Here is a 22,876-nt window from a genome sequence, read left to right on the forward strand (position 1 = left end):
ATATATATATATATATATATATATATATATATATATATATATATATGTGTGTACACATATACAAACAATGTGAAGGATGTAAAAGTGTATATTATTGATTCCCTTAAAAATACTTAAAAAATAAAACAAAACAACAACAAAAGGTTCTGAGGTGGAAATTAATGAGCTCTGAGTTTTCATGCTTAACGACCCCCCTTCCCCCGATGTTAGCCACTTGAACTCCTTTAACGTCACGTAAGTCCTTGATGTGGCATCTGCCTGGGGCTGCGCTGTCTCATCCCTGCAGTCCAGCATGGCTAATTACTGAGTCACAGGTCCTAAAACACCCTCACCGCCAATGAGTAACTTCCACAGAGCCGGGCTGGCCTCCGCTCGTTACTGCGCGCTGCAGCTGCCGGCTTCCTAGAACCGCTCCACTCTGTGACTGTGGCTGGGGGTGGAGGTGTCACAGTCTTTCACATGTCCTGCTTTGTTGTTGTTGCTTTGTTTTCTGTACATTATTATATTATTAGTGGGGCCTTGGTTTACTGTCAGATTTTAAAAAATGAAGCACACTTTTTTGTTTTCAGTCTTTAATCAAAGTGTCCTCGACTTCATGAAATCAGTTATTTGGACCATATAATTTGAATCTGCTAAATTCTAATTCATTGTGCATGGCTGAGGTACAACCAAAAAATAATCGTATTAATCCTGGCAACACAAAAAGCAGCAGCTGTTGCACAATCATGTTTCTTATAAAAAAGGCCATATTTAGCATGTTGAGCAACATATCTATATAAATCAAGTACAAACATTTGCATGCTTTGCTAATTGCTAAAAGAAATGCAATGCAATTTAAATCCCCATGAACACAGATGTGTGTGTGCATGTGTGTGTGTGTGTGTGTGTGTGTGTGTGTATATATATATATATATATATACAGTGCATTGTAAGTGTGGCAGGAATCCGCTATCAGGTGCATCCCTGTATTGTTTTCCTTGACTGGAATGGAGGCTCTCGTGACGCACCTCCAAATGGGAGACACATGCTTAGTGGAACGAAGGGGAGGTGGATTTGGGAACTTGTGCAGCTGCGTTTCTGTCCTGGCATATTTTTAACAGAAACGACGTGCGGTTCAGAGGTGAGCGTTGCTAACTACAATTACTGTAGGCGTCTAGAGGAGACCCAAGGGGCCGCGGTAATGAGCGCTGGTGTTTGACACCATTTATGCAGACTGCTGAAGCTGGTGGGATAAAGCACGCTATGAGTTTCTCATAAAACCACTTTAGTAGCTGTGCTTGCTGGGTAAATTCTGTATCACGGTGAGTGTGTATAATCCAGTACACACAAAATAGGCCTTAACAATGTTAGGCCTTTAACCATGTAAAATACGTTGTTGTGTTGTTTTACTTATTTATCTAAAATCATTTTCACTTCCTCAGCCAGTCATTTAATGCAATTATATACTCCACCTTCACAAAAGCATCAGGAAACACGCTATCCAGCCCTGTTAAAGACTGAGCACTGTATTGAGCTCTATCTCTGCAGCTTCATCATAAAATCTTAGGACACGACAGAGGAAATGATTGAACTGCAGTGGTCTTAATCTGTTTCTCACTTCCCCTTTAGTTCACATCTTTCGCATTGTGCACAGCAAACTACACATTATGGTACTGAGATTTCTTTTCTTTTGAAATCCGTGCCTGTAGCTACCAGTTTTGCACCAAAAGTCGATCACATTGCAAAACATTTGAGCATTTATGTTAATGGAACATCATGTTCCCTTGATAGCAACACACAATAAACTGAGGTCCTTTCTGATCATTTTTATTACTGTTACTGTTCATTTCTTTCTATTTACAGTCTAAGCAGCATTGTTTTCTCCACAAAGTGGCTCCAAAAGTGTGCAAACAGAAGAGCTGAACTGAAAACACTGCAGAACAAGAAAGAACATTTATAATAGTGGTAATAATAGAATAATAGGTCTTAGTTTATTGTAACTCTTTACAAGGATCCATAAATCACTTGCTAAGCTTTTAAAGCAACAAAAGGTTTAAAAACACAGAAGGAAATGCTGTGTTGTGATGGCACCACAATGTCTGTGCTTTGTCAGTGTTATGGTTATGATATTTTATAAAACTACTAGGAAATCAGACTGTGCTGGACTGGTACATTCTTTCTGGTTGGGTGAAATGCAAGGATGAGTTTAACTTGAGCCTTTTACTAAAAGTAGGAGACACCGCACTGGTGCAATGTAAACACAAGTTTCAGTCTATCTTTCATATGTTTGGTTTAGCATATAAACAGTTTCTACGCTTTTTTTGTTGAAGCAAAACTGATGTCTGTTTCTGGGTCTTCAGAAACTGTTTATATTGCATATGCTGATAAGTCAACAGCATTTCAAAGGCAGTGTCATGTACGCTGCAGTCTCAAGACCACCTGTTGGTATGAAAGTATGTTGATTTTAGCTGTTTGGTCTTCTAGAAAATATTTTTTTTTATATATATATATATATATATCTATAACCACGTGTTCATTTTTTTACATTCTTTCCAGAGTAAAACCTCACTTTGTGTTGACAAAATACTGGACAGTGTTTGTGTGTTCTGTTTCATAGTTTGGCTTTACAAGACTTACAGATGAATACATTCAATTAAACTGACATGAGCCCCAAAATAAGCCATCTTGGACATACATTTAATAACAACAAAAAGCAAAACATAAATAACTACACATAGTAAAAATACTATAAATATACAAATACAGGCTTAAATAAGTTTGTAATACAACAGAAACCCATTACTGTACTGGAATGTGCTGCTTTTAAATTCTTGGGCACAGCAGCTTTGTGCTGAATTATCAAGGTGCAATTGTTTTCACCATTCAGAACATTTTCTCTCTCTCCCTTGACACTAATCTACCAAAGACTGAAGAAATAATAAACTAATTAAGTCTGATACTCAGTACTCCTGCCATGCCTTTCAAAGCCGAGCCAACGAGAGGTAACCAACTAATGTATTCATATTTTTTTTTACACCATGAATGCCATCTGGGCTGCATCTGGAGCGCATTCCCTTGCAGAGATACAGAAATGAAAGTACGCAGATGAAAAAATCAAAAATCAAACGTCACGTTAGGCATGTTGTAGTAGAAAGTAAGCAGGCCGCAGTCGCTGCATGGCAGGCAAACACGAAAAGCACCTACAGCTTCACCGAGCCGCCCGATTCACCATCTGAGTGGTGCTGAGGCCTGACGGCGCTCTGGGGAGGGCTGCATGTGGTTTCCATTCGCTGTCTCCTCAGAATGCGGGGAATTTCCATTATTTCCGGCGGGAACAGTGTCAGGCAGTGTCGAATGGCCGAGCCCGAGTGTGACAGCGCTCTATGACAAAGGGGCATTGCAGGGGTTAAAAGCGGCCGTCATTTCGGTTCCGGGGGGCGCAGCGCCGAGGGAAGAATGCGGCTGTTGTTGCATCAGTCAGGGTGTGGGCTATGGTAGCGTTGTCACTTTGAGGGCTGGAAATACTAATTTTACGGCAGCATATCCCCGAAAGGTTATGTCTTACGTTACATAAACAAAGGTTTATTCACCTCAGTTTGACAGAAGAATGACAACAAATACAGAAACAAACACAATGCCACCTCGAGGCCACATAATGGTGCTTTGTGCTCATAAACGGCAGGCAGACGGCGCTGACTGTCTAAGAATAGGGCACTGTTACAGGGCGGGGGTAGCCCTCGCTGGTTGAATTCTTTAGAAACTGTTAATGACTTCAGTGCAGGCCGGGCCGACATGGGCTCGGTGTTGGTTTTATCGCCCCGAAGAAGCAAAGGCCTTTCTATTCCTGTCCTTTGCTTCTGTATTGACATGGAAATCTAAATAAATCGGAACAGTAGCTCACTTACAGAGTCGGCACAGGATTTCCCCCACTGAGCTTCCAGCTCTGAAAGCCTCGCTTCATGATGGGGACGATTTATTGCCCTCTGCTCCCAGTCCAGAGTGGATTAGGATCGCCAGCAAAGAGAGCCACTGATAGCAGTGTCACCTCCAGAGAGACGCAGTGAATTAGCGAGAGATATTGTTCTGTGTCCTGACAAGCCCCCTGTAGTGAAAGTGCACATCATTTAAGACTGCAGGATCTCTGAAAAGGTCAGCCTGGGTCAGCCCTTCGGATGTAAAGCAAGAACGGTGCGTTTATAGTTTTGAGACCGTCGCTAGATCCACAGCAACTGCCCAGTTCTCACAGCCGCAATCCGCACGCCCACGTAGGACATGATCTCATTCTGAGTGGCCATTAATCTCACATGAAGACCCCAAGGGTTTCAGAGTTTCAGTGGTCAAATTACAACAATCCAGCACGTTTCATTGCTTCAGCTTTCTGGCTACTTACCTACATGGGACTTTTTTTCATTGCCTCTATTTAGGAAAGATCCAAAATGCCCAGAGATCCTGGAATGTTTGTTTTGCCAACACCCACCCCCGCATACAAATACTCAAAACATATAGTGTGTATAAATGATACATCTCCCATTGGAGCACCAGTGATGCCGAACTTCTCTCAGGGTATTGCAGCAAAGTTGCCTGTCCTGAGAGTGGAATTGCATCATTTTTGGGAGCTGCATGAATGAACGCAGTAAAAAAAGCAATAAATGGGTATTGTTCTACTCTGGTGTCAGGAGGCTAGGATGCCTTTGAATATCCCATTCATTTTTGTCTTGTGGTCAGCTCACATTACAGCCGGCTGAGTCATCGTGACCCCCACGCCTCCCTCCACTCTTGAGCCGTTCAGCTGTGCCGTGGCATCGCAATTTCACGCGCCGCTCTGACATGTGGGGAGAGACGCTGCTAATTGGATTCACGTGTTTCTCTATGGACTCCAGGTTGTAATGCTCACACCGGGGAGCTGGCTGGTGTCAAACACGGGTGTTAGCGAGAGCACACGGCCACACAAAGGGCCAGATTCACCATCCGACGGTCACTGGGGAGAGAGTCACGCAGATGAAGGCGTGCTGTCGGCGGGTGAGCTTCGTCCAGCGGTGGCTGCCACCTCTGAGACACAGCTCGGGCCGGTGTGATCTTTCTAACACCGACGCTGCCTCTGCTAAACCAGCTGTACTTCTGACACATAGAGGCAGTGAAATGTCCCGTGAGGCATTTCGCTCAATCAGGAAACAGGATACCCGTTTACTCTGAACTCTGGTCTTGTTCATACATTCTTCCTGACACTTTTGTCCAGTCTAAACCATGGCACTGTACTTTGGTGCAATTTGTGATAAGACCCTCCCTACAGACGTTTTTTTTACATACAAGTATGTTCTATTAACATACAAACATGAATGATCAGCAGCTCCTAAAGTGATTGAGCACCGAGACACACGGATATTGCAAGCTGCATTCCCTTCTCCAATGCCTTGTCAGCGCCCTCTCGTCCCTCTACAACTCTTGAGGTGTAATCACAGAGCCAGATAAGATTGATCCCTGATCTCTTGTTCCTCAGACGGTCAGACACCGGGGCTGATGGGCGGACACTCTTTGCCTGTCACTCACAAAGACGGATGAGCATTGTCAGCCTAGAGGACTGACTGTAATCACATCTCCCCTGATGAGGGTGTTCGCATCAAGTGTTGAGACTGACCTCATCACAGCGGCGCTGCGAGACAATGGGACTCATTTGAGAGTGTGTCTGTTTGACAGCAGGGCTACAACGCCACCATTAACTGAACCCAGTTCCTGTGTCGATCATCTTGGTAAAGGTTCAAACGGGGGCTTATTTTGAGCGGAGAGTTATTATATTTCAGAGAGCTGTGAATCAAAACACTTGCTCCCTGTATTTACTCTGGATTTAAGCGTTCCAGTGTCTCTTGCATTTTAATCTGACACACACCCATGCATGATATGATATTTTTGGGCTGAATAGCCATTTAGTTATACAGTACTGTATTCACAAGTAGAAAAATGATAACATATTTTAAATATAAGTATCAGTGACAGCTAAGAATGTGGGGTAAGCTTTCTAAAATGAAATCAAAAGCTCATTCAGCACCTAAACTGAGACTTGCATTGATTCTGTTAATTAGAATTAATAAAAATAAAATAAACTGTCACTCATAACTGCATAGTTCCTATGCAAATATATATTGTCACTATAGTCTATTGCGCTACTATCACTTGCAATACTGTCATGATAGTAGTCAATGATATGTGGACTGTTGATATGCAAAACATTTTCAGAAAAAAACTAAACAAAAAAGTCCCCTCCCTTCCCCCCTTACAAACTGAAGCAACAGTACAGATAGGCCTCAATGACCTTTATATACCAAATTGCTTAGCGCTGCACACTTTGTACCTCTGTCATTCAGAGACCAAACTCTGGCTGAGCGCCACACTGGGTAGAACACCATCAAAAAAATAACGTGAACGATCTGAAAGCTCCTCCCCTGGGGCAACATTGAGCGCTGGAGGCCAGATGGACTGTTTCATTTATTAAAATAAATACATTAATTAAATGTCATGGCCTGAACTCTCTCAAAGTAAAAAAAAAAGTATATATAGCTACGGGAATGATTGCAAAAGGGTCATTTTCAGATTATTTTTTTAGAAAACAGGGCGACTTAAACCCCTGCAATAGGCGTCACCCGTGTAACCGCAACGTCAGAAGAAAGAGGTGCTTTTTGAGAAGACCTTCATGTTGAACGTTTGCAGTCGTGTGGGAGAGTGAGAGACTTGCGAAGAGGGGGTGTTTGGTCGTGCCGAGAGGGGTTCGAAAGTGCAGACAAACTCTACCTGATCCATTTCAAATAAACGACGCTGAGCGGCTGCCAGCTTCAAAGCCAGCCAGGTCAGAGTGTGAGAGAGCGCAGTGTTTCTGACAGCAGTCAATCCTCCCCCACGCAGCAGCACATACAGAAGTATTTTTCTGAGGCTGAAAACTTCATTTCGGAGGGCGTGCATTGCTGGCTCCAATGCTTTTAGAATATAAGTATAGAAGATACATAAAAACATATATCTTCTACACGAATTGCACTGACTGTCAAAGAGGAAGAGATAGTTGGGTCTGATAACAGTTAGGTGTTGAAGTCATACTAAAACATGACGCATAAGCTGATTTTCATTACAGTCTCATGAGTGTGTGCGCCGCTATTGACAGGAGGTGTTAGCATGTGATGCAGTGAAGCAAGCGTTCACTCTTTAATTGGTCGATGTGAATGACGTGTCAGCAGTTGGGTGTGGTTGGACGCTGATAATGAAACTGATATCTCAAACTAATCAAACGAGATGGTACGGCATCGCAGTGAACCTCCATTAAGGTTTCATTGCTGATGCGGCGCCCCGGCTGAGGAAGCTTGAGTCAGCAGAGCCGAATACGCAGAGTTTGAGAGTTCAGTGACAATGGGATCAATGTCAGGGGAAGGAAGATTACACACAGGCCGATCTCTTACACTTCCTTTGGGGATGTATTTAGAAGGCAATGAAAAAAGTGAGGACAATGACACTCACCCTTGGCCTTAACTGGAAAATTAAGTTCACCAAATTTAAATAGGCCTTGGAGGGGACTTAGTTTAGAAATGCACTACAAATGTGCATCTGTCATGTGACAAACCAGAGTTCTCATTTGGTGCTTTTATTGCTAATCTCTTAATCTTCCCTTGGCTTTTGTTTCCTGGCCTCTCTCTTGTTTTCACAAAGCTCTTAACAGCTCTCTAATAGCCGCTAATAGTTTGTGATTATCAGACGACTGAAGCGAAACCATATACTCTTCTGTTGGCTGTCGAGGCCCAATCATCAGGCCACCGCCTTCCCTGGCAAACCAGCCGTCTGCTGCCATCAATACACACGGGAGAATCATAGCCTCCCGAAATATCTCCACGTCTCCGTCTTCTTTCTGATTCGGATGTCGCTGCCCTGACTGGTCTGTGGTGCTGTAATGGTAATGCCCCCCCCCAGCCCAGGCACCCTACTTTGCATATGCCCCCCAGGCTGGTGAAGCTAATTAAATCTGTGCAAGTCATCAGGGGCTGTTTAAGCCATCAAAGAGGGCTCTGTCTCTGGTGGAGGAGAAGTGGAGAACAGTAGCCTGTGTGTCAGAGAGAACCAGCTTGGCAGCACCCAGTGTGACATCACCCCGTTGCCCTCTGACCTCTGGCTCCAGCTCTCTGATCCCCGTTGTGTGCAGCCACAGTGTCCCCTCTGTGTGTGTGTGGACACGGGGGTGGGGAAGGAGCTACGATGCAATCCATAAATGAGCATCTGAGCCCTCCTATTGTGTGGGGTGGAGCGCTGTGGGGTCCTGTTCCACACACACACACACACACGATGTGTTTTCAGGCCACATCCAGGACAGCTTGACTCTGGGGTAGTGTTTCTGGGTTAGAGGTCAGTGAGATCACTCTGTGCCCACCGGCAGCATGTCTGGATCGATTCAACTCAACCCAAACAAGCAAGCACAGCTAGAGGAACTCAGCGTTATTTACAACTGTTGTATCCAGGGGAGAATGTATGCAGCAGTACATTAGATTAAATACCACGGTAAAACATGGTAAAACTCCCTCCTGAGTCGAATGGCAGAAGTGAAGCTTACTGAAGTTTTTTTCTCCCCTTGGTGTTTCTCAATGTTGTCCTTGCTGTACTACATCACAGTGACTCTTGCATTCAAATATTGCTTAACCGCTTTCTTTTGACTCGGATTGTAGGGAGATTACGGTGGTTTATGTTGATGACAAAACATTCCAAAACTAAAATAAATAAAACAAAACACAACACACAACCAAGTTTAACTGAATGCTTCAGCACATCGCCTCTGTTTTGATAACAATAAAACCCAAACAAAGTACGATTTGTTGACAATACAGCATTTGCCACCCTCGGACCACGATGAATGTGTTGTCCATGCTCAGTACAGATTGCACTGGTCTACAGAGGCGTAGGAGTGTCTGGCCAATGCAGCTGAAGTTCCCTCTTTGTCTTGATGGACAGATCTGGAGTGTGGGGATGTCCCCTTGTTGACTCCAGGGAGTAAAGAGATGATGTCACAAGCCCTGAAAGCGACCTTCAGCGGGTTTACAAAGGAACAGCAGCGACTTGGAATCCCAAAAGGTAAGACCTTAATCAACATGGTGCCACTTCTGGAGTGCCTACAGCACTGGACAAAAACAATGTAGAAGGTAAATGTGATGTTGCAATAGCCTGGTTTTACTTCAAGTTCACAGGGTTGGTAATATGGGTGGACAGTGATGTGTAGTAGGATTTGGGCAGCGGTTCACGGAGGGGGGAAGAGTACACAGTTCAAGTTAAAGAGCTGATCAGCAGATTTGTTCTGTTCCGATGTACCAAACTGGACCTCGGGGTGACTTTAAAATCGCAATGCAGGAGTTTAATTTTGGGAGTAGATCTTAGAGAGGTCATATAAATACCTCATTTGTGTTCTTGAGGATTTAGTGCAACAAGGCCAGGAACAGTTGTTCAAAGCTGACGAATAAGTGGCAACGTTATGTCGCTATTGTGTGCTGTTAAGTGGAATAAAGGATTGGAGAAACTGAAATAACTCCCTTGGAAGTGAACTTGTGCAGGTGGGTGACAGACAGTGATTCACTGCCTGAGGAAGGCCATAGAGACTTTAATACCATTTTTGGCAGATTAGGATATTGTTCAGTGTGAGGGAGTCGCGGACAGTCTGGAAAAACACAGACAAGTGGAGCTGTAATGTGTATTCATAGTGTCTGCAAAATCTAACCCTTTATCTGTACTAAAATACTAAAAAGGGAATAGAACAAGCTTTGTGGAGGGCCGCAGTGCTCTGCCTGTGGCGATTCAAGTGCTCGGCGAGTTTTGTGGTATGACCACATCCTTAATACAAATAATCTGCAATAATCTTCTCTCCTGTCCCCTCGCCAAACAGATCCGCAGCAGTGGACAGAGAAGCATGTCGTGGACTGGCTGACGTGGACAGTGAACGAGTTTAGTCTGAAGAACGTGGACTTCCACAAGTTCTGCATGAACGGTGCCACTCTCTGCGCTCTGGGGAAAGAACGGTTTCTAGACTTTGCCCCTGACTTTGTGGGAGACATCCTCTGGGAACACTTAGAAATGCTGCAGAAAGGTAGAGCTTTTGTCCCCGTACTTTAAAAAACACCCCCACATCTACCTGGGTAATGTAGAATTGGACTGTCTCAGCTGATTGTGGAATTGTATTTGGTGAATGACACTTTCTTTACATATTCTCTATTTAATTGTTTATCATTTATTTGTTTGTTTATTTTTTGTTTGTCTGTTTTGTGGCTACCCTGCGAAGGGTGCCATACTAAATAAAAATCGATTGATTGATTGATATCACACAAAATGACACAAGACGGTGATATATTATATAAAGAAGGGTGGAAAACTCATTTCACTTTGAATTTTTGTGAATATATATCAAAGTTGGTGGAGTGTAGGAAGAGTCCTGTCTAGCACTTGTCTTTAGTTGAGCTGAGAGTGGAACAGGTTTTTTAACACCGACACCTCTGTCTTTCATGAAGAAGACACGAAGCATTTCCCCATCAACGGACTGACCTCCACCTTCCAGGAATCGCGCTTTACCTCAGATTACTTTGTCAGTAAGTATAATTTCTGCCTGCCTCGCCCCTGTCTACTGTGTTGTTTAGGATATTCTGTTTTTGATTTGCTTAACCATGTCTGCTTATTCTCAGCAGCCCAGATGTCTCAGATTTTAGTATTTTTTTAATATGTAACCCCTTAATATATAAATTGCGTAATTTTCCTAATTTTTAAAATTTTGCGAAACTTCCCGGATGACATTCCCGGGTCCTGTTGAACCCTTGACGACCAAGGGAGTGTGAGAAATAACGCTCTCTCCGTCTCCAGATTACGGCATCGAGCACGCGCAGTGCGTCCCCCCGTCGGAATACTCCGAGCCTGGCTTCATCACCGAGTCGTACCAGACGCTGCACCCCATCAGCTCGGAAGACTTGCTGTCTCTCAAGTACGAGAGCGACTACCCGTCCGTGATCCTCCGTGACGCCCCCCTCAACCCCCTCCAGGCAGACTACTTCTCCATCAAACAGGAAGTCATCTCCCCGGACAACATGTGTGTGGGCCGCATCAGCCGAGGTAAGAACCCGACTGTGGAAATTCACACACCGTTTACCGGAAGAACAGAATTTGCTCCCGGTCTGTACACGGGTGTCACTCTAGACACGGAACAGATTAGGTGTGGGAATTACTGATAGTGGAAGATATGTTGTTTTAGTTTTTGTTTAGTTTTTCTCCACAGATATAATTTTTCAGTTGGTTTTTAGTTGCAGCTAGACAAAGCAGAGGCGTTACAAAACATTTCCCAAATCGTTTGGTGATGGATTAAGTAGCCTCCCAGTAGTTTACACTCTGAGAAAAGACAAGATGGCTGCAAAGGGAGTATCGCTTATCCATGACTTTACATATGGGTATGATTTGGAGATTATAATTCTAAATATCTTTGCATGCAACATTAGCAGTTTTAGATTTGGCTTGCAACCTTAATTAAAAACAATAAATACAAATTTTACTGAAATAGTGAATAGTTTTCCAGGCAGTTAAATAGATCCCCTCAACACGAAATGTGAATACATAACACACAGTTAGCAAATGCTTTGTAAGTTGTAGGATATCAGATTCAAACAGTGCATCCCCCTCATTGCCCTCTCCCACACAGATTAAGACTCTTTTATTAAAATAGAAAAAAAAACTGTCACCACAAATCTTGATCATAACTGAGGGGTTGTGGTGAGCTTCATGTTGCAGGTTTCTAATTAATGCTCTGTATAACATTGTCTCTGTTTACGTGTTGTTATAATGCCACATCTATAATGTACCAAGTAAAAAAAAAAAAGATACACTCCTACATGAAGCTGATCTATGGTTTGGTTGTGGTTCAGATGAACACGCCTTAACTATGTGACTGCTCAAAAACTCAATTGTTTTTGTCAAAGTCAAAACCTTCCAACGAAAGCCACACTGCACACTTGAGCCCTGACAGCTTCTGCCTTTTATGTAAAACAATGCAAGCGAGGTAACCTTTAAAAGCGCCTTCTTCTGACTCGCCGAACGTGTGACTTTGAAGTCTTCAGCAATTGAGGCAGGTGTCAGGAAAACAAAAAAAGAAAAGAAAAATACAGGAGACTGCATTCCGATAAACACTCCTTTCTGCCAACACCCCCCTACGCTTCTGACGATTCTCCAAAAGGTAGTTTTCACAAGATTGATGTGCGTTAACATGATAGTCCATGAATCTACCAGCTGCTTAAGTTCCAAATTGCATGTGCTCCCAGAATTTCAAGTGAAAGAATTGTTAGGGTCCTAAAAGGTATGTTCAGACTTTATACATAATAAATCTACAATTTTTGGCAGCAAAGCGCAGTTTCTCAATTGTGGGAAAATATTCGTGGCACAAAAATGCAACCTACATGTGGCTCCAATTTTGCAGTCAAAGGTCTCCGGATCAGCAGAGTACCGGATTATCTTTCATTTCTGAGGCCACAAGCCCGCAGACAAAACTATATTTAACAAGGGACACTGTGGCAATTTGCACTTAATGTTCCAGATGAAACCCATAGCTTTCTGTATGAGAAACCTGTGAGATGAGGTGGGAGGGCTATGTGAGTATCAGTGAACTGTGAATCAGGTGGGGTAGGTGGACAGATACAATGGATACTGGTTCAAGTTGCCTCCCACACTGCATTTTATAAGCAAACCTCAGCCAAACACATCAGCCTGGTACAGAATTTAAGAAGTCAAACCGATACTGAACTTAACGCCATATCTGGGCTGTTTTTAGTTTTTTCCATGAAACTCATGTGGTGGCAGTCACTAGTTTACTACACCTTATGATTTTTGGGCACACATTCCACTGATTGTGTACAGTTAGTTCAGGGAAGTGGGATTGTCTGAAGAACCTACAATGGGAAATTACTTTAAGTAGCGAGGCACTTCAATTAAAAGTGAGGGAAACTATAATTCTGACATGCGTTTCCAAAAACTTGAAATACTTTTGTGCAAATAGGAAAAAAGTCAGTTATCCAAGTTATCTTGAAAGACTTGAAAGCTATATCCCCCCAGCCCACAGTTTTACATCTCTAGCAGCCAAACTTTCCAGCAAAATGATATGAGTAACACTTACCAAGATTAATAAATTACTGTAAGTGCATATTCCTCCAAAAGGCTTCGCTGGAAAAGGGCCAAGGCAAAAAAAACAAAAAAATCTCCTCTGTACTCATGCACTGGCTGTAAATATTTTCAGAGAGTTGCTCAACTTTGCGAATCCTCTCTCTGTCCCCCGTGCGCAGGGAAGCTGGGTGGCCAGGACTCCTTCGAAAGCATGGACAGCTTCGAGAGCTGCGACCGGCTCACGCAGTCCTGGAGCAGCCAGTCATCCTTCAGCAGCCTGCAGCGAGTGCCATCCTACGACAGCTTCGACTCGGAGGACTACCCCAGCGCCCTGCATGGACACAAGCCCAAGGGCACCTTTAAGGACTACGTGAGGGAACGGGCCGACCTCAACAAGGACAAGCCAGTCATCCCAGCGGCCGCGCTCGCCGGCTACACGGGTACGTTCTGTCTTTTCCATTTGCCTTTTCCTAAACTGATGCTCCCCCCCACCCGACACCCCGATAGTTTGACATTTTGCATGTTTAGCACTGAGCACTGAGCTGCCACACATCAAGAAACAGTTGTGTAAAGTGTAAAGACCACCGTAGAGTCCACAGGTATCAGTTGACTGACTATTTCTACCCCTTGACAAGTCACTTTGATAAAAATCCATCAGCCATCTTTCCCCAGGCAGTACGATGACCTTGACCTACATTTGTAGACTGTTTCCAACCACACCCTCAGTATCAAGTAAAGTACGGATCAAACCTTTTCACAATTTGGGGGAAATTCTTCAATACCAAGAACAGTGTCCTCTCACGTCCTCTTCAATTCAATTATAATCTGGAGTTCGGTGCTTCGCAAAACAGATCAGAACAAATCGCATGTGTGAGAAAAAGAGGTGCTTGGTGATTAGTTTGAATGCTTCTTGGTTGCACCAGTTTCTTGTGCAGCAGCAGAGCATGACAGCAGGGGATGGCATCTAAATCTAGGGTGTGTTTACATGTTAAATATAATGCAGCTGTTTATAGCGGTATGTGGTGCAAATCGGCATTCCTTGGTACGAGTGTGACAGCGTTTACAGGTAATTTAATCCTCAGAAGAATCTGGTATCTGTTCATCTCTACTCTCTTAAGAGAACTAGATGAATCCACCGAGGTGAAAGAAAGTACTTTACAGGAAACTAGCACTAACTCTGCCTCTTTTTTTTTTTTTTCGGTCTCTCTCGTTTTGCCTAAGCCTAAAGAGTTCTCATCTGCAGTTTATCTACCCCACATCTTGACCTATTTTTTTGGTTGTCTTGGCAACTCGGGGAAACAGTGCTAAGCGATACCTGCCTGTACTTTCAGAAACCGAGGTGGATTTATCGATTTATCTCGGAAGACCTCTCTCCACCTACATAGCTAAATGCAGTTTTCTTTTACTTTTTTCATCTAGCAGCAAGACGTCTTTTGCATACGAACACTTCTCTAATTTCACACATGCCAACGTTCTCGAGCCCATATTCGTGTTTACTTTTCTGAAGGTGTCACAAACTTTTCACAAAGCGCTTCGGCCCCACGGGCTACACTGTCCGAATCTCCGGACAGAATGACGACCGCAGGCTTTTGGAAAAACTATTAAGTGGAATTCCTGCATTCGAATCCATGGGAGGGAGTGACACGTGCAAAAGTCAAACTGAGTAAATCAGCTGTGAAACGATGAGGGTCCAACGGATACCCACGCTGGTCTGGGAAGAGGGTATGGCATGAGTACTGTAAACACTGAGTGAGAGAGAGAGAGAGAGAGAGAGAGAGCAATACTTTGAGATCATCATTGCAAACATGAAACTGCTGGTTCGGAATAAAAACCAAAGTATTTGGAGGCGTAGATGCTGGCTTCGGATAAGCAATGGCAGGCCTTAATGACCAGTGGTGAGGGAAAGCATCTCTGAGCAGGAAAAACACTCTTGCTTATTGAACCAGCCCACGGCATTAAGTGCAGAATACAGACGAGAGCTGACACAGGGCCAGGACAGGACTCCGATTCACAAGCGATTGTGATCACAAGGAGAGCCTGTACTACCTTGCCTGGGAGTATCTCTCAGTAGACAAGCTGCAGTCATACTGTTCATGGGGTGCGGGGGTTGTTGCTAACACATGTGCTTGTCATTTATGATTCGGTTACATTATATTGCATTCCTAAATATCAAACAGTATAATTGGCATTTGATGTTTCACGTTGATTTGTTCAGCTGATTTAAAGTTTTGTGTTCATGTGGTAAAGCTGCTCAAATTAGATTCTCTTTAAAATATGAAAAAAAAAGTTTTAATCAATTTAGATAAAAACCACAGTAATTCAGATAATGCTGCTTTATGAAGAAGACAAGGCAAATCTGTACGCAATGTGCACATCTAGTTTATAGACTATAGTTATAGTTCATATACAACTGGTATAGAAATTAAGATTTGCAAGATTATTAACCTTAACTTCGATCCAATAACTATTTGGTTTCAAACACAGAACTGAACACATAACATGAATTGGAAATAAAATTACTGGAGAGAGATAAGGAGGAAATTTCAGAAACTTCAGAATCAGTAAGTAAGGAACAAACTCAACCATTTGTATCATCTTACTTTTGATTATGTAGCAGCAATCAACAAATATAGCAGCGTTAAACAAGTTACTTTTCACATACCTTCTTTTTTTATGAACTGATGAAAAATATTATCCCCGTATGCATATTTCGGGGGCAGTGTTATTTCCCAGGAAACAGTAATAGAATCAAAGCTAGAGCAAACTTAATTATGACATTTGAGAGCCTTTGAACACATGCATTTGAAGCTTGCCTCTAACATGGGCTAGGCCCCAGAAATCAATGGTAACACTGTAACTCACAATCAGAGACCGTTTAATTGCATTAGCGTCATGTGACCGCTATCGCAAAAAACCTGAAACAAAAGCAAAAAAAATGAACGTCATCCCATTTTACTTTCATATAAAAGATCAAGAAAAAAAATACAGAAAGCTTCAGTGAGTCACACTTTACAATAATGGGCACCAATTCTTGATGAATTAATGTGTGAATCCCACAGGAATAACTTTCGAATGCCTCATGCACTTCCTCTGAGCTCTGATGATCATGTGTATCTGCCCAAACCCCAAACCTGTAACCCTATAGCTAACCCTGACCCTAACGTTATTATACATGTGATTAACAGTGCATAATGTATTCATGCGTTATTCATACATCAATTAATTAAAACTTGGTGCCCAATATTGTACACTGTGACCCTTCAGTTCATTCTTACTTGGGACCATTAAAACCGGGACTGTTGGCCTTTTTAAATCTAAATCTGATAAAGGATTCCTGGCTTTGCCCAAGATTTATGGTATGAGCGTTTGTTTTCGAACAACACATAAACGCAGAACACGCAACGGTAGGGTAAAAGAAAAAAAGAAACCTCAAATACCAGGAGAACTGAGCAGAGTTCCTGGCTGGCGTGTCAGTGTAAACTGTTATTATTTGCCCCAGCCCAGACAAGTATGCACGCAGATCACAGGGGCTCAAGATACCTTTTGCTTCATCGAACTGGCAGCCGAGAAGAGATATTAAAAAATATATCATAATCGGAATAACAGTTTATGAAAACACGAGCTTCCATTTCCTGACAGCAACCACAGAGTCAGGCATCAAGAGATCTCTCGAGATGGAACGCTTGATAAGCAGGCAACAAGTAAGGTGAGAGATAAACGCACAACTGCCTAAGCCCTGAGGTTTTCTTGTTTTTCATTGTTCTGAAGACGGTGTCAACTGCCCCAACTGCACACTTTCGCAAGCAGTCAACGCACAGCAGACAAAATCATCTGCCTATTAGCAGAGTGGAGATCAGCTCGTCCCTTGGAGTGTCTCGGCTACTTCCTAACACGGCCTATAAAAGTCAAGCGTTTCAAGTTTATAGTCTTAAATGAATCCCGCTCCTTGTTCCTGGAGGTTCTTCGGTGACGCGTTTGCATTGCTTTTGGTTGCAGACTGCAGTCTTGGTGTCATAAAAAAGGCTATGGCAAAGAGTGATTCAACGTCCTCTGCTTTTCCTCAGCAGTGGCAGCACACAAGTGGGTTCTGGGTAAAATAGATTGAAACACAATCAGCATCAGCACACAATCAGTGCTAAACAAATGGCTTCGTTCTCGTAGTCAGAGTACTTTCTCTGTGCAAAGGTAAGCGGTCAGGTGCCAATGTTTCACCGGCTAATGTACTCCAACCACAAAGTCAAACATAGCGCATAAACTTTAAAAGGAATCCAGACTGATACATACCAGGCTATTAAGGCTAAGTAGAGCACAATAAAAAGAAGAAAAACAAAACTATAAAGCAGTGGATTAAATGAAAACTATACTGTGGCAACAATCTCCATTCTCACTCTGCTAACCAGAGAAAATAAGATAAAAAAGCACCTTTTGTTCCACTACACGCTCCCAATTCAATCTTATTGTAATCATGTTGAGATTGGCTGTAGGTGTTGTAAGCCGTTCTGTATTATTTTGCTTCATTGTAAAACTCACCCTATTATGGTTGTATTCCACATTTGTTACAGTTTCACTTTTTGCTTCTTTCCAGTTCTTGCATAAACGTGCCCGCCAAATGTGCAATATCTGGAATAGGATCTAATTATGTTCTGTGAATGGTCACTGAGTGCAGGTCAGGATTAAAAAAAAGTTTATTTTAATAACAAGTTAATAAGTATATCATAATCGTCAGCATACAGACTGAGTTTTCATTTTCTGGGGTGAAAAACAATTAACAGTTGTGGCAGATCATGTGCTCGGCCTCTGTAAACGCAGGGCTGTAGAGAGCATGGAGAATTGTGAATGAGTTGGATCTTGTTTCCTTCACTTGAGACTATTCGGTTCAGTCATGCTCCAGTTTTCAAGCTGATGAGAAAAAGGCTTTTTTTAGGCCGGGGTGATTTCATCTTCATGGAATTTATTGTCGAGGAAAAAAAAAAAACGATAGAGCTGCACGCAGAAGGAAACAAACAAAGTAACAGGGCAAATGGACTCCTGAGGCAATGTTTCTTAACTCAGGGCCCTCTTCAGTTTAGATCCAGTGATTCCAGTTCTGGCATCATTGTGAGTACCATGAGAAGAACTGTTCCAATGAAACTTGCTTTTGCAATTTAGTTGTTCCTCGAAACACTGTTTATTAGTTCTAGGGAGTGGAATGTGTGCCAAGCTGAGAACCAAGATCCTTCTTCAACTTATTTTTGTCCTAGTGTTTCTCACCATAGACGGCACACACACATATATCATATATTTCAAACTACTAGATCAAAGCAAGTGGAAACATCTTGGGGAGGCCTTCACCCACCAGTGGATTGATATAGGCTGATGGTGATAGTGATATATATATATATATATATATATATATATATATATATAATTTAAAAGTCAAAGGTGTGACGTTACATATTTAAAAAATTATTTGCTTTTTCAATAAATAATAAAACCAAGGTGTTTTTTTAAGTGCCATCTATTCTTTAGTATGCAAGTGTGTTTCTGACTCTCTCTCTCTCTCTCTGAATAGGCAGCGGACCCATTCAGTTGTGGCAGTTTCTCTTGGAGCTTCTGACAGACAAATCATGCCAGACTTTCATCAGCTGGACAGGAGACGGCTGGGAGTTCAAGCTGTCCGACCCCGACGAGGTGAGAAAACGTCCAGCATGCGAACCATCCCGCTCACTTTGATCTGGCGTGGCTCGATCAAAACTGATACAATTCACTTCACCTGTGACTGTCAGCTAGACTCAAAATGTCTAAAGCTACCAGTCCTTTCAATCTTCCACCATCAGCAACCTGCCAGCTGTAATTGAAATGATTGGTTGTACTAAAATCCGCCAAAGGAATACGTTAGAAGCTCAGTTATTTGGAAACTGATGGTCAAAAGGTTACTCTTCAGATCCCCAAGTTAAAGTAATTTAGTTTCTAAAAAATTGAGACCAGGCGACTTCATAGCACGACTGAAACTCTGTCTGTCATATTGTCATAAACATAGAGGCTAGACTTGTCCACTGTGCACGAGAAAGTTTGGGGCAACGCCAGTTTTACTCTTCAGTTTTGGTTTGTCAATCGCACCCAGTGCCGCCCCATGACAGAGGCTTTTTCTGAAATTATCGCAGGTTGCCAGGCGGTGGGGGAAACGGAAAAACAAGCCCAAGATGAACTACGAGAAACTGAGCCGGGGGCTGCGCTACTACTACGACAAGAACATCATCCACAAGACATCGGGGAAGCGCTACGTGTACCGCTTCGTTTGTGACTTGAAAAGCCTTCTTGGCTACACCCCCGAGGAGCTGCACGCCATGTTGGACGTAAAACCCGACGCAGACGAGTGACTCAAAGGAACGAGTGAACAATCAGAGGACTGAAGGATTAACTGATGGGTGGGTGCAGTGGGATGTAAAACTTTTTCTTTCTTTCTTTTTTAAGTGCTGTTTGTCATTTGCCGCTTGAGCTTTTAATAGAGGAATATTGTATAGACGAGTACACAATCAGTGCCTCCCTCGGAAGTTCACGCATCTGTGTGGACATACTTACAATGCAGCTCAAGGCAAATGGGAAGCTTGCAGTTAAAAAAAGAAAATAAAAAAAGAGAAAGCCGAACATTTTCTGCTTGTGTAGCATAAGAAACTGACATGGAAGCAGGCCAGAGGATGGCAAAGGATGCTGGGATGGAAGAAGGATGGAAAGTTCCTGCTACAAAAACTGTTGCCAAAAAAAAAGGAACTATACAGAAATATATATATAATTTTCTTTATGATAGCTGTCTGTCACTGCCCTTCTGTACAGAGTTCACCTGGGCAGAGTTCTCAGTTGGGACCAAAAAAGTTTTTTTATTTTATTTTTATTAATTTTTTTTAAAAATATAAATATGTGCCAGTATTATTGTGTTAAGCTCATGTCTTAATTGAATTCCACATTGTACATGTGTTGCTAAGTGTTTGGCTTGCCAGTTTTGACATTAAGGAAGGACCCATTAAAAGTTAAAATGCACGTTGCGTTTCTTAACTCAAATGAAGGTATTCCTAGGGCTTTTGAGAAAATAAGTCGTAAAAAATGTTTCTTAGACAACACTGGAGACAATTAAATGTTTCATTCATTTATATAAAGCTGTTTAATTCAAAACAACAACAACAAAAAAACACTGAATTGAAATTCACCACCTCATACCAAAAGTAACCGATTTACACAACTGAAAGTGACAGTTGCCTTATAACTGCTGCAGCCACCTTTGAAACCACATTCCCATTACTGCAATGAAAACGAAAATCAGCTACGGAACAGCTACCATCTCTTACCAGTCTTAAAATGCATTAGGTCAGTAACATTGTGTGGTGTTTTAGCATTGTTAATTAAACCTCGGCTTAGGAGGTGCAGAAGGCTACGATTAACCTGTCAATGCGTCAACGCAGTTCCTGAAGAGGGTTGACTATGATCATTATTTTAGATTTCACATTTCGAGACGGAGCGCAGAGATGTAAAGAGTTACAATTCATTTCTTTCCTTCTCTTATGGTAGTATATCTAGGATGAGCAAACTTGATATTCCAGTATTGCAGGTATTGGAAAAAGAATAGCTTATTTTTCACCGAAATTAATTGAATTGCATGCCACTCACTTGAGATATTGTTACCAAAGAGGGCTTTAGAATGTAGGTCGAATGTACTGTATTATAGTCTTATATTAGGAACCATTGAAAGGAGCCTTGAAAAGGAAAATGCAATCTGTCCATTTAGAAGAACATACAGAGCCTTATAATGAAAGAAATTGGTTTTAGCAGTGTGGGAGTTCGGCGTGAGAAAGACTGTGGTTGAATGTAAATAAATAACCGTAACGAGGCAGAACTGAAGGTTTCTGGCGAGTGGACACATCTGGATTCTAGAAGAGATGGGTTTCGAGTGAGGTTTATTGTAGATGAAGACTGAGGGGGCGACGACTCCCCCCCCACACTGTACTGTATAGACAGCAGAGGGAAAGAGAGCGATTTGAGTGAAAAGGGTTTGAGGATTAACTAACGAGCTTTGGAAGGAAGGAATTTTTCTGAACTTCAAAATATACACGTGTTTCTTGAAATTTCAGACAGGAAATGCCAAAGCCAGAATACTCCTTCGTTGAATAAAGCAAATTCATGTTTAAAAGTGGCTGAAACCTGGGAATGGTTCACAGTTGTAGAAGTGTTAGAAAAGTATTTGGTTCTATGGTGTATGGACTTCACTAAAACCTTCAGATAGACAGAACAACAAATGCCTGTGAGGTTTACTCATGTACTGTGGCTTCTGTGTTGAAGGAGGGCACTAGAAATATTTTGACTGAAAAATGTGATCGCTCTGTGTTCGATTGCAGTGTTTACAGTGTTTAAAGCCCTTGACAGCTAACATTCTCCAGGAAAAGAAAGTATATATCAGAGATGCGGCAAACACCATGCTGAGGGTTTTTTGCAGGAACGGTTTGTCTTCACAAACTGGAGTATCCAATCTTCAGTTAGGGAACGCGGTTTATGTGTCGCAGGCCCTCACTTCCTCCTCTGTGCACAACCGAAAAAGGGCAGCTTACCCACTCCGAGTGACAATCACGCTGCTCCCGCCATCGAAAACCCATTTGATGTTTCGTTGAGCCGCAGTCAGAAAAGGCCGGCGCGTGTTTCGGACATTGTAGGTGCAGCCCGCGAGAAAAGTGGGCATCGGCGGCAGGATCCCTGACCAACATTCAGTATTTTTCTTGTGTTCTGTGTTTTGGTATGTCTTGTTATTCCAAAGAATGTTTTTCAGCATTTATTTACCTGTTTGTGTCATGTATGTTTGTATCGAATACACGGTTTTAAGTTATTCTGCTCTGTTTTTTTCTTTTTTTTTTAACTAAGCATTCAAACTTTTTGCGTTTTGAAAGGGGAAACATCAGAATCAAAAGAACTTCAACCTCAAAAACAAGTCCTTTTGACCTTTTGTTAACCCCCTCTGAGATCGATTAGTTTGCCGATGCCTGTTTATTGGCGATAAAAACACATTTAAAGAAGTACTTCCTGTCAGCACTCTGGACTGTTGTATAATGTACATGAACAATTGTATTGCACGGATCATTCTCAATGGACCATTTCGGCAGTTACATGCATACCAAGGAGTCATCGTTGTTGTCATTTGTGTGTGTGCGTTTTTTTTATAGTGTTTTCTGTATTTTTTCTGTTCATGAGATTAATTTTTTGATGTATTTCACAAACATCTGAATATTTTTCAAATAATTTATATTTTATAAACTTTGAAATAAGAGATGCAGACAGCTGGTGCTTTAATGGAAATTTTAAAAAGGGTAGTGTAGGACTGAACAAAAATGTAGCGATTTACTTGTTTTTATACAGAAAAATGAATTAAAAAGAAAAAACCTGTCTGCAAAACAGTTGTTATTAAAATAGGCTGATGCTGGGCCATCATTGATTCTGCTGGAAAGTTTTATAAACTGTAGCCTTAATTCTTATTGTACTTAAAATGACTATGTTATAAAAAATATATGTGAACAAAAATATTTCATAATCTCTTGAGTTGTGTGTTTTTATTGGGTCACATCAAAAGATATGCACACACACATACATTCACACATAAGTGTATCAGTGCAGAGAACAAATTGATAGATTATTATTCATTGTCGCACTGATAGTATTTAAGATAGAGATGTTGACAGCACAAAGATCTTGATGCATTCTTGTTTTTGCACCCAACCATGAAAACCACAAAGAAGGAGCCCAG

At 42.1% G+C, this 22,876-nt stretch overlaps 1 protein-coding gene across 3 annotated transcripts in view; it reads left to right on the forward strand.

The window, feature by feature from the left end:
* ets1 (v-ets avian erythroblastosis virus E26 oncogene homolog 1) overlaps window positions 1-22,663 on the forward strand; it is a 46,634-nt gene extending 23,971 nt beyond the window's left edge. For 2 of the 3 annotated variants that reach the window (XM_066709753.1, XM_066709772.1), the window contains 7 exons: window positions 8,953-9,072; window positions 9,875-10,075; window positions 10,494-10,571; window positions 10,840-11,085; window positions 13,296-13,556; window positions 18,668-18,786; window positions 19,260-22,663. In XM_066709753.1, coding sequence (XP_066565850.1) covers window positions 8,953-9,072; window positions 9,875-10,075; window positions 10,494-10,571; window positions 10,840-11,085; window positions 13,296-13,556; window positions 18,668-18,786; window positions 19,260-19,475 — 1,241 coding nt within the window. In that variant the 3' untranslated portion in view covers window positions 19,476-22,663. The remainder of the gene's footprint in view (window positions 1-8,952; window positions 9,073-9,874; window positions 10,076-10,493; window positions 10,572-10,839; window positions 11,086-13,295; window positions 13,557-18,667; window positions 18,787-19,259) is intronic. The other variant, XM_066709763.1, reaches the window with a different exon arrangement.
* The last annotated feature ends 213 nt before the right edge of the window (window positions 22,664-22,876 follow it).

The sequence above is a fragment of the Amia ocellicauda genome, chromosome 1 (genome assembly GCF_036373705.1).
Source record: "Amia ocellicauda isolate fAmiCal2 chromosome 1, fAmiCal2.hap1, whole genome shotgun sequence".
NCBI lineage: Eukaryota > Metazoa > Chordata > Actinopteri > Amiiformes > Amiidae > Amia > Amia ocellicauda.